General features: G+C 43.7%; 1 protein-coding gene across 1 annotated transcript in view; it reads left to right on the top strand.

The window, feature by feature from the left end:
* LOC126108825 (uncharacterized) overlaps positions 1–19585 on the top strand; it is a 175401-nt gene that overhangs the window by 80432 nt on the left and 75384 nt on the right. The window contains exons 11-13 of the mRNA XM_049914189.1: positions 1228–1324; positions 1400–1499; positions 15335–15556. Coding sequence (XP_049770146.1) covers positions 1228–1324; positions 1400–1499; positions 15335–15556 — 419 coding nt within the window. The remainder of the gene's footprint in view (positions 1–1227; positions 1325–1399; positions 1500–15334; positions 15557–19585) is intronic.

Genomic DNA, 19585 nt, shown 5'->3' with positions numbered 1-19585 from the left:
TGCGATATGTATGTGGGCGGGAAGTAATACGTTGTCCAACTCCTCCTGAACAGTGCTGTCCCGAAATTTCAGCAGTAAATCTCTCCGTGATGCACAACGCTTCTCTTGTAATGCCTGCCAGTGGAGTTTCTTTAGCATCTCCGTAACGCTCTCTCCCCAGCTAAACGATCCCATGAGGAAACACGCTGCTCTTCGTTGGATCTTTTCTATCTCCTCCATTTGTCCTACGTGATAGGGATCCCAGGTAAAGCACTACTCAAGAATCGGGCGAACAAGCGCCTTATAAGCCACGTCTTTCGTGGATGAGTTACATTTCCTGAAGGTTGTTCCCATGAATCAGTGTCTGGCATCTGCCTTTCCCACTATGTGGTCATTCCACATAAGTTCACTCTGGATAGTTACGCCTAGATATTTTACAGCAGACGCTGTCTCGAGCTGTTTGTCATAAACAGTGTGGCTGTACAGTAGTGGATTTCCTTCAAACGCGATTTTTTGGGTTTTGAGAAATTTGTCCTAATGCATTAGGTGACTGATGTCCAGGCATCGAGCTTCAAACACTGTGAGTACGGGTGACATGGAAGACAGTTGTAGTTGGTAAGGACACTCGATGGACAGTCTGTGGATGCAGGCATCCGTCTGAGAAAGCAGCATGCGTCAACGACTTGGTCCACAGCTCGTGGTCTAGTGGGTAGCATTGCTGCCTCTGGATCGTAGGGTCCCAGGTTCGATTCCCGGCCAGGGTGGACATTTTCTTTGTCCAGGGACAGGGTATTTGTGTTGCCCTCATCATTTCATCGTCAGCATCATCATTAGTGACAGTGACTAGCTTGGGCTGCGTAAGAGTCGGGCTGCGTAAGAGTCGGGCTGCGTAAGAGTCGGGCTGCGTAAGAGTCGGGCTGCGTAAGAGTCGGGCTGCGTAAGAGTCGGGCTGCGTAAGAGTCGGGCTGCGTAAGAGTCGGGCTGCGTAAGAGTCGGGCTGCGTAAGAGTCGGGCTGCGTAAGAGTCGGGCTGCGTAAGAGTCGGGCTGCGTAAGAGTCGGGCTGCGTAAGAGTCGGGCTGCGTAAGAGTCGGGCTGCGTAAGAGTCGGGCTGCGTAAGAACCGGGCTGCGTAAATATTGCGATTTAGTACGGGTGCTGATGACCGCACAGTTGAGTACCTCACAAACCGATCATCATGATCATCTTCACCATCAGCTGCTTGACCGCCTCCATCTCTGCTGTCGACAGGGGGCGGCATGCCACCCCCAGGGGCAGTGGACGAGTTGGCGCTGTTCGTGCAGCAGGACGCCGGCCGCATAGAGCGGCTGCGGCGGCGCTACGGCGGAGGCGGCCCTGGGGGCGGCGGGGGCGGAGGGTCCGCCCCCGCGACGCCCAGTCCCGGTGGCGGCACCGGGGGCGTGGGCGACGAGGACCGCGATGACGACTACGGCTTCCAGCGGCGGCCGTCCGTCCGAGGCATCAAGCCGCGCTTCGGTTCCACTTCGGAAATCGTGAGCCAGGTACGTCGCACCGCCCCATGGTGTTTTCTTACACTTTTTCTTCTTGAGGCCCAGCAGCGTAATACATGTCTGATAACGACATGATTGTCAGAGTAAATACACCAAATACACACTTATAATAAGTAATCTTTATTTATGACAGACTGTTTCGGCTTAATGCCCATTTTCAAGTACCTACAATTACCTTTAAATGCGTACCTGCAATGCCAGTGTCATTCATATTAAAGTAGCTGTCTTGTACTCACTACTAGATTGATGCGACGTCCATATTGCGTCTTTAGTGGACCGTTTTGTAACTGCCACTGCTTTAACAAGATCTTAAATGGTGTCAAGATGTTGAAATTAAATGTTAATTACAACCAGCAGTTAGACAGCTCCACTCTTACCAAGCTAGACGCTTACAAAGTTGTGCAGATCAACAGCGATATTATTTTATTAACTAAAATTTGTTACGATTATCTTTGGTTGTTGCATATGTTGCTTCCGATTTATCCATTGTCGTGTTCTAAAAATTCAAGAAAGTTTTTAAGATAGTACTTGTGTCTAAATTCTGTGTGTTCGTTTAATATTTTTGTGGGTGTTTTCTCGTGCACGTGCAAATTTCTAATTCCTCAAGAATGTTCGTTGTAAAACTTTTTGGTATTCTGTGTGGAATCTGTAGTGCATTTTCGATGGCATCAGCTGCGTGATTTTGATTTTTCAGGTGTAGAAAGCAGCTCGACCGATTATATTCGCTCTCTCTCTCTCTCTCTCTCTCTCTCTCTCTCTCTCTCTCTCTCTCTGTCTCTCTCTCTCTCGTGTGTTCCTTATATCTCACGTTAAAATTTCTTCCTGTTTGGCCAATTTAAAAACTATTACAACTGCCACATGTGATTTTATATACGCGTGGGTTATCGTATTTCGACGTACTAGTGGTGGCGGAACGCAATTTTATTGAAAGTTGTTATTGGTTTCGGAAGGCTAGTTGGATATTTATGAGTTTAAAAATGTGTGTTAATTCTGTTGGAGATTCTTCCAAGCTAGAGTGCTGGTATGAATCTTATTTTCTATCTCGGTGATGTTTCTGGAGTTATGCATATCTCGCTATGTATTGTCTTCTGCTTTCGTGTTTTACATTTGTTAATATAATTTTGTGATTGTGTTGCGGTCAAAATCAGTTGTATAGGCTATATAACGAAGTATATTAAGTTCGTTTTGAATGGCTGCTTTTCTAATGCGACGTTATTTAATGTATTAATCATTGAATGGAAAAATGCTAGTTTATGAGCCATTGGGTGACAGGAATTGGCATTTATAGTATTGTCAGAAGCCGTATTTTATCTGTAGACATCAAATGTGTAGCGATTATTATGTTTGCCAATTGTGAGATCTAGATAGTTAATGGTATTGTCTTTCTCAATTAGAACACGAAAATGGGTAAAACAGAAGTAACATACGCAACAACCAAATTTTAATTAATAAAATAATATCGCTGTTCGTCCGCACACACTTTGTAAACATGTAGCGTCATAAGAGTCGAACTGTCAAACTGCTGTCACGTCGTAATTAACATTTAATTTCAACATCTTGACACAAATTACGATCTTATTAAAGCGGTGACAGTACAAAACAGACCACTAACGACGCAATATGGACGTCACATCAGTCTAGACGCGAGTACGAGACAGCTACTGTAATGTGAATGACACTGGCATCCATGCATCCATACCTGTTCTCAGATGATCTTTGGTGTGACGTCACGTGTGCTGGAATGCTGTTAAAATTGCTCGTCAATATTTTATGAAGTTTTATTCTTCAGTTACTTATTTTAAAGTTTATTCGTGTTAATATTTGCTGTAAAAGTAACTTATTAGTGGATTTTCATTAATATCAGGCTTTCTTCCTGTATTGTTGACTCGAGTGGTCTGTCGTTCGAAAATGTGCTTACATCGTTTGTCCAAGCCTCGCGCCTCAGTAGTTTGTTTACATTTCGCGGCGTGCAGTTGCAGCTGTGGCGGTGATAAAGCTAAGTACTGACAAAGTTATTTGTGCACTGTTATACAGTTATTAAATTTAATAGTTTTCAGCCGTTTTTAGTGCTGTTTATGGCGAAATAACGATTCAATAAACTTTTGGAAACGTTCGCTCGCTGTGGGTGGTTTTTGTGCGTTGAAGTCGTTTAATAAATTTTATGGTTTAGTTTCCATTGACGTTTTTTATTGTTTCTAGTGAAATATTTCAGTAAAATTTTCATTGTGTTTTAACTTCATCGAGTGTTACAGTGGGCACTTGAATTTTTGGTTTTAGCTAATAATTTTGTGAAGTTTTGTTAGTATTGGTATTAGCTGTGGTGTAGTAGTATTAATACAAGTAGTTGTTTTCTTAGTAGACAGAGAATTTCGAGACCACTACTGTTAGTTCTACTGGTGTAACTGAACTTAGGTAATGTAGATGTAGTTTTTTCAGTAACTATAAAATTTTAGTATGAATGAGAAGTGTGGGCTCTTGTCATAGGTTTGTTCTAATGGGTTAATGTATGGGATTTGTTCAAAGTATTTACATTGGGGGGGGGGGGGGAATGCAGTGGGAAAGCCAGTGGGCATTCTAGCAAGATCCTCTCATGCGAATGCAGAATCTGTAGTAGAAATAAGTTGATCAAGGAGCTTCTAGATCTGTGCCCTTGAAGTGCAGTTACGATGTGCAAAGGAGGAACTAGGTAGGTTGAGGAGAGTGAAGGGTGGTGAGGAATGAGAAATGGCAGTTGGAAAGAAGGAAGCTAGGAGGAGGAGGTATTCAGACAGTTTATACTTTGCGTGTATGCAATAGATTTGACCAACTGTCAGATTTGAGTGGAGAGGAGCCTCATGTAGCTGTAAATTTAGGGGATGTGCAGCAGTTAGGAGGCCTAGGTCTCTAAGTGGTGTGGAGTTAGTAGTAGTAGTAGTAGTAGTAGTAGTAGTAGTAGTAATAATAATAATAATGAAGTCAAGGACCTGTCGCATCAGGATAAAGTTGACATTATACCAATTATACTATCAACTACAGGAGTCATACCACACAATATCCACCAGTACATCAGTGCAATACAGCTACATCCAAACTTATATATATACAACTACAGAAATCTGTAATTATTGATACGTGTTCAATCGCCCGAAAGTTCCTAAATGCAATATAACATATACCGTACACTTAAAAGAAAGTCACGCTTGATCAAGGTCCGTGTCACTTTCCATTTTTGACCAGACATAACGTCTGAGAAAAGAAAGAAAGAATAATAATAATAATATTTTATTGTCGTTAAGCTTACAGAAGAAATAGTCAACGTCAAATTAGAAAATATAAACAAAATTATATACAGGAGTTATAAGTACAATATTACAATAGTTTTATAAATAGTCGATAGACAGGAGATACAATATATAAAGTGAGGTAGTACAACCAAATAAATCAGAATATACCAGTACAAAATGTAGGAAAAGGTCAGAATACCAAGACAGGAAAACCTACAATATACAAAGAAATATTACATCAGATTATAACAACTGCCCTTTGCAACTGTGCAGAGAAAAACATATTAATGCGTATTACCAGCTAATGAAATAATTAATATACTATATCAGGAGCAGCCAAAGTTTATAATATTATTTGTTTTCGACTGCAATCAAGAAATACATCAAATGAATAAAAAGGATCCTCAGTCAGCCACTCATACAGTTAGATAATAAGTTTCACAAACAATGGCTTGCAGGAATCTAGTCTACCAGAATCAGTGATAATTCTTACAGATTTTTCTTGCAGTAGAAGAATATCATATACATGGCTACAGTTTCCGCATAATAATGAACCATAAGAAATAATGCTCTGAAAGAAGGTAAAATATGCTGATTTAATATACTGATCTGATACACAACCTTTTAACCTTCTCAACAAATAGATTACTATAGGAAGCCTAGCAGTTACATAGTTAATATGTTAATTCCATTTAAGTTTACTATCTAAATATATACCAAGAAATTTAACATTATTTGAAACATTCAGAAATAAGGTATCTCTTAAGCTGAAAAACATGAACTGTGTTTTATTTTCCTTTAATAAAAAACCGTTTGCTCTGAACAATTTTGATGCTTCACTGGTGGTATTTTCTGTTATATTTTTCAACAATTCAATGTCTGGGTCACTGTTGATAAAGGTTGCATCATTGGCATATAAGATTGAATGGGAACTTATTATAGACGGTAAATCATTAATCATAACCAGAAAAAGCAGTGAGCCAAGCACCGAGCCCTGAGGCACACCACACAGGACATTGGCTACATTGGATCTATCTTCATTAATACAAACAATCTGTTTACAGTGCTCCAAAAAAAAGACCTAAGAATACCCAACTCACTGTTTTGAAAACCTAAAATCTCTAATTTATACAGAAGTAACTTGTGGTTCAGAGCGTTCGCCAGCGTTGTGAAGCCTAGTGCAGGGTTGGCTCAGGTGACTGACAGCATAGGGAAGTTATGTTGGAATTTTATGGAGGAGGATCAGGTAGTGATAGTGGGTGGAGCGGGGAACAGTCTCGATAGGGACGGGGAATATGATTTAGGTGGTGACATGGTAAAGACAGCTACTCAAACTGGTGGCACTAATGTGCATTTCGTGCAGCTGTTTCATGATCGGCCTCACCTTGTTGCAGCTGTTAGGGGTGTTAACGTGGAGATGGGGAGGGCACTGATGGCAGAGGGCATGGGTCACATTTCAGTGGTGCCAATTGGGTCTATCAGTAGATCAGGTTTCACTAGGCATGGCCTGCACCTCAATAGGTAGCCGACAAAGCCTTTAGGTGACAGTGTAGGTGGTGGTGGTGGTGGTGGTGGTGGTGGTGGTGGTGGTATCACTCATGGAAAAATTCCTGTAGTAGTTGGTTTTAGAGCTGTACCTTTTTTAGACTGAAGTCAGCTGATAGGTATACCTGTTTAAAGGAAGTCTCTCTAACTAAGGGATCACCTTCAGAGTACATCATGTTTCCAAGTAGAGAAGGAATTAGCATATTTCATCAGTATAAGAGGAGTTAAAGATAGTTAGTGAACTGCTTATAGATGTTGACTTTGAAATTATTGGTAAGTCGGAGCACCACTTAAATAATTTGGCAATTCAGAGGCCTCCTTTAACAGGATACAGATTAGCTGGCTGTTTTTCAAAGAGTTCCTTGCAGGGTGGGAGAGTGGCTATGTACGTAAATAAACATTATTCCATTTGAGTACATTGACGTATCAGGGCAGTGCGCTGAACTGATACTTGAATGTCCTTCAGGAGCACCTGAATTTAGTGAAACTAAACTTCTAATTGTTGTTGTTTATAGGTTCCCTAACTCTGACTTCAGAGCATTTCTGTTCAAGCTAGAGAGGGTTCTTGTTTCACTTTGTAGGAAGTACCAAAAATTAGTTATACGTGGCGACTTCAATATAAATGTTGTATGTGTTGGAGCAAGAAAAAGGATATTGGTTGATATCCTAAATTCATATGATCAGATACGGACTATGTTTCTTCCAACTAGGGTGCAGGGGAACAGTAGCAGCGCCATAGACAATATTTTTATTCATTTGTCATTACTAGATGGGCATTCTGTTAGTAAAAGGGTGAATGGCCTTTCAGACCATGATGCACAAATTTTAACACTAAAAGGCTTCTGTCCTCAAACAAATGTCACATACAATTATAAACTATGTAGGAAAGTTAATCCAACAGCACTAGAGAGTTTTTTAAACCTTGTCAAGAAACAAGAGTGGCAGGATGTTTATAGTGACCAGATGGTTTAGTGGAATAAGATATTTTGTTGAACAAAGTGGGAATTGTATCAAAATACAGTACTGTGAGGTACTTAAAAATGTTATTAAGAAGGCAAAGAGTATGTGGTATGCAAATAGAATACCTAATTCACAGTTAAAATTAAAATTGTGAAGGAAGTGTCTGATCGACGATACAAAGTCAGTTCATCGTAAAAATTCTTCTGTTACTGATCAATCAGATACATGTACAGTATTTAACAATAATTTTCTGAGTATTGCTGGTGAATTAAATAAAAATTTAGTTTCTGCAGGGAATCATATAATGTTGTTGGCAAATGCCTTTTTGAGACTGATGTCTGCAATACTCCTCTGTGATTCAGATGGGGGATATTGAGTCAATAATTAAATAACTGAAGACTAGGGACTCTCATGGTTATGATGGAGTGCCTAGCAGAATATTAAAGTACTGTGCTCCGCATGTTAGCACTGTATTTAGCCATATTTCTAATTTTTCCTTTAGAATGGACAGTTTCCTGAACGATGAAATTACTCAGTAGTAAAGCCACTTTATAAAAAGGGAGAAAGGGATAATATAGATAATTTTAGACTTATTTCTGTGGCATCAGTGTTTGCTAAAGTTATTGAAAAGGCTGTTTATGTAAGGATAATTGATCATTTTATACCACATGATTTGCTAGATTAACTTTTTTCCTTAGCCATCACTCCCCTGGCTTGTTTGTTGCTATGTGCCACAAGTTAATCTCATGTGCCAACCTCTTCATCTCAGAGTAGCACTTGCATCCTACGTCCTATATTGCTCAGTGACCGTACTCCAATCTCTGTCTTCCTCTACAGTTTTTACCCTTTAAAGCTCCCTCTAGTTCCATACAAGTTATTTCGTGATGTGTCAACACCTGTCCTATCATTCTGTCCCACCCTCTTGTTAGCGTTTTCCATATACACTCCTGGAAATTGAAGTAAGAACACCGTGAATTCATTGTCCCAGGAAGGGGAAACTTTATTGACACATTCCTGGGGTCAGATACATCACATGATCACACTGACAGAACCACAGGCACATAGACACAGGCAACAGAGCATGCACAATGTCGGCACTAGTACAGTGTATATCCACCTTTCGCAGCAATGCAGGCTGCTATTCTCCCATGGAGACGATCGTAGAGATGCTGGATGTAGTCCTGTGGAACGGCTTGCCATGCCATTTCCACCTGGCGCCTCAGTTGGACCAGCGTTCGTGCTGGACGTGCAGACCGCGTGAGACGACGCTTCATCCAGTCCCAAACATGCTCAATGGGGGACAGATCCGGAGCTCTTGCTGGCCAGGGTAGTTGACTTACACCTTCTAGAGCACGTTGGGTGGCACGGGATACATGCGGACGTGCATTGTCCTGTTGGAACAGCAAGTTCCCTTGCCGGTCTAGGAATGGTAGAACGATGGGTTCGATGACGGTTTGGATGTACCGTGCACTATTCAGTGTCCCCTCGACGATCACCAGTGGTGTACGGCCAGTGTAGGAGATCGCTCCCCACACCATGATGCAGGGTGTTGGCCCTGTGTGCCTCGGTCGTATGCAGTCCTGATTGTGGCGCTCACCTGCACGGCGCCAAACACGCATACGACCATCATTGGCACCGAGGCAGAAGCGACTCTCATTGCTGAAGACGACACGTCTCCATTCGTCCCTCCATTCACGCCTGTCGCGACACCACTGCAGGCGGGCTGCACGATGTTGGGGCGTGAGCGGAAGACGGCCTAACGGTGTGCGGGACCGTAGCCCAGCTTCATGGAGACGGTTGCGAATGGTCCTCGCCGATACCCCAGGAGCAACAGTGTCCCTAATTTGCTGGGAAGTGGCGGTGCGGTGCCCTACGGCACTGCGTAGGATCCTACAGTCTTGGCGTGCATCCGTGCGTCGCTGCGGTCCGGTCCCAGGTCGACGGGCACGTGCACCTTTCCGCCGACCACTGGCGACAACATCGATGTACTGTGGAGACCTCACGCCCCACGTGTTGAGCAATTCGGCGGTACGCCCACCCGGCCTCCCGCATGCCCACTATACGCCCTCGCTCAAAGTCCGTCAACTGCACATACGGTTCACGTCCACGCTGTCGCGGCATGCTACCAGTGTTAAAGACTGCGATGGAGCTCCGTATGCCACGGCAAATTGGCTGACACTGACGGCGGCGGTGCACAAATGCTGCGCAGCTAGCGCCATTCGACGGCCAACACCGCGGTTCCTGGTGTGTCCGCTGTGCCGTGCGTGTGATCATTGCTTGTACAGCCCTCTCGCAGTGTCCGGAGCAAGTATGGTGGGTCTGACACACCGGTGTCAATGTGTTCTTTTTTCCATTTCCAGGAGTGTACATATGCAGACAAGGGCAGCGAGAGGGAGATGCTTAACTACAAAGAGAGACTGGGTGAAAGAATGTTCCGTGTGAAAGCTGAACGAATAACTTTTGGCGAGGAAGGAATAATGAGAATTCGGGCAACCTGTTCCCCACTTCTGAGTCTTACAAAGAGGAACATATTCGCCTAGTCTGCGCTGCGACAGGAGTATTTTTCCGCTGGTTTTATAATTATGAATACGACTAACAAGTAAACTTCTCCAAAGGATACACATAGGTTTTGATAGGCTTCTAGTGTAGATCAAAGTGAGAGATATCTTGTTTGTTTTCTTTCTTTTTATACTTGCCCAGACGTTCGTCAAGAGGGTGAAACATCCTATTAAAAAAATTCAATTTAATATTTATGAATGAATACCGTTGAAACGGTAACCGATTAAAAAAAAAATTCAAGTAAAAGTTCTATCGTTTTTAATTTACGTTACAGTAGTGCACCTGTCTTTGTCGAAAAAGCCATTTTTTTCGTAACCCCCCTCCCGTCAGTATTTTGCTTTTGATTTCAACATTTGATGAATAGCCAGACGTATAGGATTGTTAATACTAAATTCAGTGATACACGGTGAAAACGCATTTGTCAGAAATTAGCTGGAAATATGGCTATACAGCTGAAGATGCGCTCGATATGTTTCCGCTCCACTGCTAGTTATGATGTTGGGTTGTTTATTATTCCCCAGGTAAATGTATTCTAAACGTATATCCTTCATATATTGTTGTGTATATATCATCTTTTAATTTTATTTATTTTTTTAATCTTGTGTTGTATTTGTCTTTTCTTTTTGCACTTGCCATATTGCTTTGTTTTCCAGTTGTAAAATTTATAGATTTAATTACTTCATATTTGAATTTGTTTCTACATTATTATTGTAACGTTATTACAAATCTGTACAATAATGAGGAAGTACAGAATTGTTTGGGTCAAGAAAAGATAAATAAGCACAGCAGTTTTCCGAAGAAAATTACTTTTCCGACAAATTTGGGTGCACTGTTGTAACGTACATTAAAAACATTTGAAGTTTCATTTGAAGTGTATTTTGTATCTATTACCATTTCAGCTGCTCATTCAGAAGTATGAAACTCAGTATTTTTGTAGGGGATGTTTCACCCCCTTAACAGCTGTGTAGCACTAATACAATTGTGTCCTATTTCGCTCTACACTAAACGATATTAAAACCGACCATAACTGAAGTACCGGGTGATCAAAAAGTCAGTATAAATTTGAAAACTGAATAAATCACGGAATAATGTAGATAGAGAGGTACAAATTGTCACACATGCTTGGAATGACATGGGGTTTTATTAGAACCAAAAAAATACAAAAGTTCAAGAAATGTCCAACAGATGGCGCTTCATCTGATCAGAATAGCAATAATTAGCATAACAAAGTAAGACAAAGCAAAGATGATATTCTTTATAGGAAATGCTCAATATGTCCACCATCATTCCTCAACAATAGCTGTAGTCGAGGAATAATGTTGTGAACAGCACTGTAAAGCACGTCCGGAGTTACGGTGAGGCATTGGCGTCGGATGTTGTCTTTCAGCATCCCTAGAGATGTTGGTCGATCACGATACACTTGCGACTTCAGGTAACCCCAAAGCCAATAATCGCACGGACTGAGGTCTGGGGACCTGGGAGGCCGAGCGTGACGAAAGTGGCGGCTGAGCACACGATCATCATCACCAAACGATGCCCGCAAGAGATCTTTCACGCGTCTAGCAATACTTTTTTTTCCCATGTCATTCCAAGCATGTGTGTCAATTTTTACCTGTCTATCTACATTATTCCGTTGTTTATTAAGTTTTCAAATTTATACTGACTTTTAGCTTGGAAAGCTTCACCTGTAAGTGCTAAAGAAATATATTTAAAGAAAGAGAAAGTAGCAAACTCCTGAGTAAGAAAAAGAACTAAGAAACACTATAATGTAGTGATGAAAGAAACAGACTGGTTGAAGACCATATCGGTATTTTGGTTCTGAATAACTGGTATTTTTCGGTATTTGTTCGGTCTCGGTTGCAACAGGTATTTTTCTTGCTTTTTACCTCTAACCAGGTAAAAAAGCCGAAATATCAGGTACGGTAGCCATAGAAGCAGTGCTGAAGTTTTTGGTTTTTATAGAAACATTTTTTTTAAAAAAACACGATTAATTTTAATTTGTAAAGTTTCTATTACTTTGAAATACGGCGTTATTATAGAAAAGGGGAAAAACGATTAGTACTGTTCTAATATCAATACCGACAGAAACGAGCAACGAAGTAATTTCTCGAGAATTGGTACAGCACTGTTGCGAGAATTATGCGCCTGTTAGCATGTGGATGGTGCGCTTTTCCCACCTGATCTATACGGCAGTTACTTGCTGTTGTGGCCGGATGTCGGTCGTATTATAGAACAGCACCATTCCTGGTCCCCAAGTACTTCACAAAGTGCAGTATCGATCAAGTCCAGTACTCCATCTGCTTTAGACCATTACGAACAGGTGCAGCCGCAACAAACCTGCGACGTTTTATGAGGAGAAAACATAAAACTTAACAGTTCATTCACACTATACAAAAAAAAAAAAATAGAAAGTAGCTGATTTTCTACCTGTGTCTGCACAATATCCCCTTTATCTGTTTGTAGCCCGTAGAAATGAACAAATCGACACGAAAAATAGTGTCCTTCAGTCTCAGTTTTCAGCCTTTAGGACTGAGTCTTCGTAATGCCCAAATTCTGGTGTGGTGCCCGATTACAACACGATTTTTGAGCAGAGTTTTAAATCAGTAGGAGAATAGGCTCGTTTTACACTACCGCGTGTTTTGACCAAGAAATATGGTCAGATATTCGTCAAATTTCTCTGACAAAGATCTCTGATGTGGCGCTCAAATGGGGCATCACACTGTCGTCATATTTTTCGTCAAATTTCAAGATGGCGTATAACAGCTTTTTACTGTGCACTGCAGTTGATAGTACCAAAATTGCATTGTGTGTGTGTGTGTGTGTTTGGAAGAAGAGCGAGAGAAAAAATCGAAAAGTACATGGATGAAGCCATAGGTTTTACGTCGAGATGGTAAAAGCATTCAGCAAAATTTGTTACGACAGCTCCTAGTGGATGACGTCAAGTCTTACGTATAAATTACGTACGAGTGGATGAGAGTGTATTTCAGTATTTGCTCAGTAAAACGTCTTCTCATATTACAAAACAGAATACTCTCTTGAGAAATGGCATACGTACGGAAGACGGGCAAACTGTGACACTGGGATTTCTTGATGCAGGAGAGAGATTCACTAGTTTACAACACAGCACTCGAATAGCACTTTGCACATCAGCCAAAATAATTCCAAAAACATGTGAATCGGTTTACAAACCACTGAAGAAGAGGGATATATATATATACCTGACTGGTTTGATGCGGCCCGCCACAAATTCCTTTCCTGTGCTAACCTCTTCATCTCAGGGTAGCACTTGCAACCTACGTCCTCAATTATTTGCCTGACGTATTCCAATCTCTGTCTTCCTCTACAGTTTTTGCCCTCTACAGCTCCCTCTAGTACCATGGTAGTCATTCCCTCATGTCTTAGCAGATGTCCTATCATCCTGTCCCTTCTTCTTATCAGTGTCTTCCACATATTCCTTTCCTCTCAGATTCTGCGTAGAACCTCCTCATTCCTTACCGTATCAGTCCACCTAATTTTCAACATTCGTCTATAGCACCACATCTCAAATGCTTCGATTCTCTTCTGTTCCGGTTTTCCCACAGTCCATGTTTCACTACCATACAATGCTGTACTCCAGACGTACATCCTCAGAAATTTCTTCCTTAAATTAAGGCCGGTATTTGATACTAGTAGACTTCTCTTGGCCAGAAATGCCTTTTTTGCCATAGCGAGTCTGCTTTTGATGTCCTCCTTGCTCCGTCCGTCATTGGTTATTTTACTGCCTAGGTAGCAGAATTCCTTAACTTCACTGACTTCGTGACCATCAATCCTGATGTTAAGTTTCTCGCTGTTCTCATTTCTACTACTTCTCATTACCTTCGTCTTTCTCCGATTTACTCTCAAACCATACTGTGTACTCATTAGACAGTTCATTCCGTTCAGCAGATCATTTAATTCTTCTTCACTTTCACTCAGGATAGCAATGTCATCAACGAATCGTATCATTGATATCCTTTCACCTTGTATTTTAATTCCACTCCTAAACCTTTCTTTTATTTCCATCATTGCTTCTTCGATGTACAGATTGAAGAGTAGGGGCGAAAGGCTACAGCCTTGTCTTACACCCTTCTTAATACGAGCACTTCGTTCTTCATCGTCCACTCTTATTATTCCCTCTTGGTTGTTGTACATATTGTATATGACCCGTCTCTCCCTATAGCTTACCCCTACCTTTTTCAGAATCTCGAACAGCTTGCACCATTTTATATTGTCGAACGCTTTTTCCAGGTCGACAAATCCTATGACCGTTTCTTAATTTTTCTGTAGTCTTGCTTCCACTATTAACCGCAACTTCATAATTGCCTCTGTCGTCCCTTTACTTTTCCTAAAGCCAAACTGATCGTCATACAGCGCACCCTCTATATTCTTTTCCATTCTTCTGTATATTATTCTTGTAAGCAACTTGAATGCACGAGCTGTTAAGCTGATTGTGCGGTAATTTTCGCACTTGCCAGCTCTTGCCGTCTTCGGAATTGTGTGGATGATGCTTTTCCGAAAGTCAGCTGGTAAGTCGCTACACTCATACATTCTACACACCAACGTGAATAGTTGTTTTGTTGCCTCTTCGCCCAATGATTTTAGAAATTCTTATGGAATGTTATCCATCCTTTCTGCCTTATTTGACCGTAAGTCCTCCAAAGCTCTTTTAAATTTTGAGCATTTATTGCATTAATGTGGTATTTACAGGTAATCACGCTGTTACAGCATGCGTTCTCAGAAATGATAAGTTCACAAGGGTACATGTATCACATTGGAACAACCGAAATAAAATGTTCAAAGGTACCTACGTTCTGTATTTTAATTTAAAAAACCTACCTGTTACTAACTGTTCGTCTAAAATTGTGAGCCACGTGTTCGTAACTATTACAGAGTCATCTACCACAAAGCGAAAAAAGTGGTCCAACTAAAACATTCATATTTCTTTACGTACTACACGAATATATAATACATAATGCTGGTTCCTATCTAAAAAAAAAAACGCAGTTGATATCCGTTTGACCTATGGCAGCGCCATCTAGCGGGCCAACCATAGCGCCATCTGGTTTGCCCCTTCAAGCTAGACAAGTTTCGTTCTTTGTAGTTTTTTCGTTTGATGCTTATTTCGTGAGATACGTGGGCCGGTCACTATCAATGGACCAACCTGTATACGCTAAAATTGAGAGAGTCAATATTTTGCGTTGTTTGTTCGATTTCTACTTTTATTACAGAAAATGATAGGAATAAAAAACGGAAAAATCGTTTTTTTTTTTTCAGACCACGGTCATTTTGAGCGGTTGTAACACTCGGGATAAACTGGAGTTGGAAAAACGGATATAACCGAAAACTGGTTGTTTCAGCGATAACCGCCATCCCTGTTATAATGTCCAGCTCGTGTCCGTATTGTCGTGGAAGTGACAGGGCCGGTAGGTTTCTCGTCCTGTCGACGTCGGGGTGATTGGGGTGCGCCCCTCTCGCCAGCAGGTGTGCCCCGGCCCCGGCGCGCCGCCCCCGCAGATGTCGCGCGCCGGCTGGCTGCCCGCGGCCGCTCCCGCCGCCTCCACGGCCGCCCCCAGCGGCGCCGCCTCCCCGCACGACGCCGCCCCCGGGGCCGCCCCCGCGCCGCTGCCGCAGCCCGGCAGGAGGGCGGGGGTGCTTCTGACGGGCACGAGCAGGCCGCTGCAGCATCCCGCCCACGCCTACCAGGTGAGTCGGCCGAGGGCATGTGCGAAGCTATAGTGACCACTTCGGAAAAATAGAGCTGCGACCCTGAAACGTTGTCGCTGTGGCAGTATTCTCTAGATATAAGCACCGTCGTCGTCACAGGCGGAACAGTAGGGAGCGACCGACCGCCATGTCACCCTGTAGGGAGCGACCGACCGCCATGTCACACTGATCACTTCGAAGAAATATAGCTGCGACCGTCAAACGTTGTAGCTATGTCAGTATTCTCTAGATATAAACACCGTCGTCGTCACAGGCGGAACAGTAGGGAGCGACCGACCGCTATGTCCCCCGGAAGGGAGCGACCGACCGCCATGTCACACTGATCACTTCGAAGAAATATAGCTGCGACCGTGAAACGTTGTCGCTATGTCAGTATTCTCTAGATATAAACACCGTCGTCGTCACAGGCGGAACAGTAGGGAGCGACCGACCGCCATGTCCCCCGGAAGGGAACGACCGACCGCCATGTCACACTGATCACTTCGAAGAAATATAGCTGCGACCGTGAAACGTTGTCGCTGTGTCAGTATTCTCTAGATATAAACACCGTTGTCACAGGCAGAACAGTAGGGAGCGACCGACCGCCATGTCCCCCGGAAGGGAGCGACCGACCGCCATGTCACCCTGATCACTTTGGAAAAATATAGCTGCGACCTTGAAACGTTGTCACTGTGTCAGTATTCTCTAGATATAAACACCGTCGTCGTCACAGGCAGAACAGTAGTGAGCGACCGACCGCCATGTCACCCTGTAGGGAGCTACCGACCGCCATGTCACCCTGATGTCACCATGTCACTATACCAGTACGCCATACCAGTTTCTGGCTGTATTGGGAATTGAACCCAGCTCCCCTGCACGGCTGACTCTTCTCTATATGCGCAACACATTTTGCGCAATGGTGGACGATGTACAAGTCTGCATTTTCTCTGTTCAGAAAAACTTCGACGACGAGAATCACCTAGTCATCCTGCTGAAGAAATACCTGCTATGCTCTGCTCATCATGAGAAACCTGATGTAATACCATGTCACCCTCACAACACCCCCACAACGACCCCATTAAGTTTTATTTACATTCCCTCCGCAAACATGCCTTCACCCTAGCCAGATTACGCTCACATATTTTATTTTCTCAGGCTTGTCTGACATTTGGCATAACCCCCAAAGGCTTCACACTTAAAGTTCCCATCTCTGGCTGCAACCCTTCTTTCCATCAGTCCCTATACCAGTTCCAAACTGGACAATCCATTGCCCTCACCCACCTAATCCTTCACCTACACATCAACTCAGCCAATGAACACACCCGTCAACTCCTATCCTTAATAAAAGTCCTCAATTTTTCCTCTCCCACATCCACACCGGCTATTCAGAGCATCCTCCTACAGGCCAACCGCCAATTAGAACAGCATGCCACCCTTCACCTCAAAAAACCAGCCAATCTCCTGGTTTCCCACCTCCGGAAAGGCAACTCACTCACCCTTCACAACCTTTCCAGCAAACCTCAACCACCTCTCATTGCACACAAACCCAGTCTCTCCCATCTACTCAATCTCCCACTTCCAGCTCCACTCCCTCCAAAACCTCATAATTCCGATCAACACAATCTGGTACCACAACACCCTAATTCAGTAGTTAACCTTTCCTCCAAACCTCTCTCCCAACCCGAAACCTCTGTCCTATCCAAAGGCCTCACCTTCAGCCTCACTCCCAGATTCAACCAAACAGCCCTCGTCAAAGATTTACTGTCCTACAAAATGAGTCAAATGGCTCTGAGCACTATGGGACTCAACATCTTAGGTCATAAGTCCCCTAGAACTTAGAACTACTTAAACCTAACTAACCTAAGGACATCACACACACCCATGCCCAAGGCAGGATTCGAAGCTGCGACCGTAGCAGTCCCGCGGTTACGGACTGCAGTGCCAGAACCGCTAGACCACTGCGGCCGGCTTACTGTCCTACACTCGTACTCTCTGCTGGAAGTATCACTTTGCCACGAAGAAAAATGATCCTAATCCTACCCCTAATGATCCAACTCCCCAAGACACTATCCAAATTGAACCCTGCCTGGAACAGTTCCGTCCTCCGTCACAGCAGGACCCACCTCCTCTTCCTCAAAATCACCCTCTCCAAACCTTCCAGGAATTTCTGACTTCCAGCCTTGCCTCTCAATCCTTCTTAAGAAACCTTAATCCTACTCCCAACATCACCACTGCTGAAGCCCAGGCTATCCGTGATCTGAAGGCTGACCGGTCCATCGTCATTCTTCCGGCGGACAAGGGTTCCACGACCGTGGTACTTGATCGTCAGGAGTATGTGGCTGAGGGACTGCGTCAGCTTTCAGACAACACCACATACAAAGTTTGCCAAGGTAATATCATTCCTGATGTCCAGGCAGAGCTTCAAGGAATCCTCAGAACCTTAGACCCCCTACAAAACCTTTCACCTGACTCCATCAACCTCCTGACCCCACCGACACCCCGCACCCCTACCTTCTACCTTCTTCCTAAAATTCACAAACCCAATCATACAGGCCGCCCCATTGTAGCTGGTTACCAAGCCCCCACAGAACGTATCTCTGCCTACGTAGATCAACACCTTCAACCCATTACATGCAGTCTCCCATCCTTCATCAAAGACACCAACCACTTTCTCGAACGCCTGGAATCCTTACCCAATCCGTTACCCCCAGAAACCATCCTTGCAATCATTGATGCCACTTCCTTATACACAAATATCCCGCACGTCCAGGGCCTCGCTGCGATGGAGCACTTCCTTTCACGCCGATCACCTGCCACCCTACCTAAAACCTCTTTCCTCATTACCTTAGCCAGCTTCATCCTGACCCACAACTTCTTCACTTTTGAAAACCAGACATACCAACAATTAAAGGGAACAGCCATGGGTACCAGGATGGCCCCCTCGTACGCCAACCTATTCATGGGTCGCTTAGAGGAAGCCTTCTTGGTTACCCAGGCCTGCCAACCCAAAGTTTGGTACAGATTTATTGATGATATCTTCATGATCTGGACTCACAGTGAAGAAGAACTCCAGAATTTCCTCTCCAACCTCAACTCCTTTGGTTCCATCAGATTCACCTGGTCCTACTCCAAATCCCATGCCACTTTCCTTGATGTTGACCTTCACCTGTCCAATGGCCAGCTTCACACGTCCGTCCACATCAAACCCACCAACAAGCAACAGTACCTCCATTACGACAGCTGCCACCCATTCCACATCAAACGGTCCCTTCCCTACAGCCTAGGTCTTCGTGGCAAACGAATCTGCTCCAGTCCGGAATCCCTGAAGCATTACACCAACAACCTGACAACAGCTTTCGCATCCCGCAACTACCCTCCCGACCTGGTACAGAAGCAAATAACCAAAGCCACTTCCTCATCCTCTCAAACCCAGAACCTCCCACAGAAGAACCACAAGAGTGCCCCACTTGTGACAGGATACTTTCCGGGACTGGATCAGATTCTGAATGTGGCTCTCCAGCAGGGATACGACTTCCTCAAATCCTGCCCTGAAACGAGATCCGTCCTTCATGAAATCCTCCCCACTCCACCAAGAGTGTCTTTCTGCCGTCCACCTAACCTTCGTAACCTCTTAGTTCATCCCTATGAAATCCCCAAACCACCTTCCCTACCCTCTGGCTCCTACCCTTGTAACCGCCCCCAGTGTAAAACCTGTCCCATGCACCCTCCCACCACCACCTACTCCAGTCCTGTAACCCGGAAGGTGTACACAATCAAAGGCAGAGCCACGTGTGAAAGCACCCACGTGATCTACCAACTGACCTGCCTACACTGTGATGCATTCTATGTGGGAATGACCAGCAACAAACTGTCCATTCGCATGAATGGACACAGGCAGACAGTGTTTGTTGGTAATGAGGATCACCCTGTGGCTAAACATGCCTTGGTGCATGGCCAGCACATCTTGGCGCAGTGTTACACCGTCCGGGTTATCTGGATACTTCCTACTAACACCAACCTATCCGAACT

This window comes from Schistocerca cancellata, chromosome 11, assembly GCF_023864275.1.
Source record: "Schistocerca cancellata isolate TAMUIC-IGC-003103 chromosome 11, iqSchCanc2.1, whole genome shotgun sequence".
In the NCBI taxonomy this organism is placed as follows: Eukaryota; Metazoa; Arthropoda; class Insecta; order Orthoptera; family Acrididae; genus Schistocerca; species Schistocerca cancellata.
This window is presented reverse-complemented; position numbering and strand designations above follow the sequence as displayed.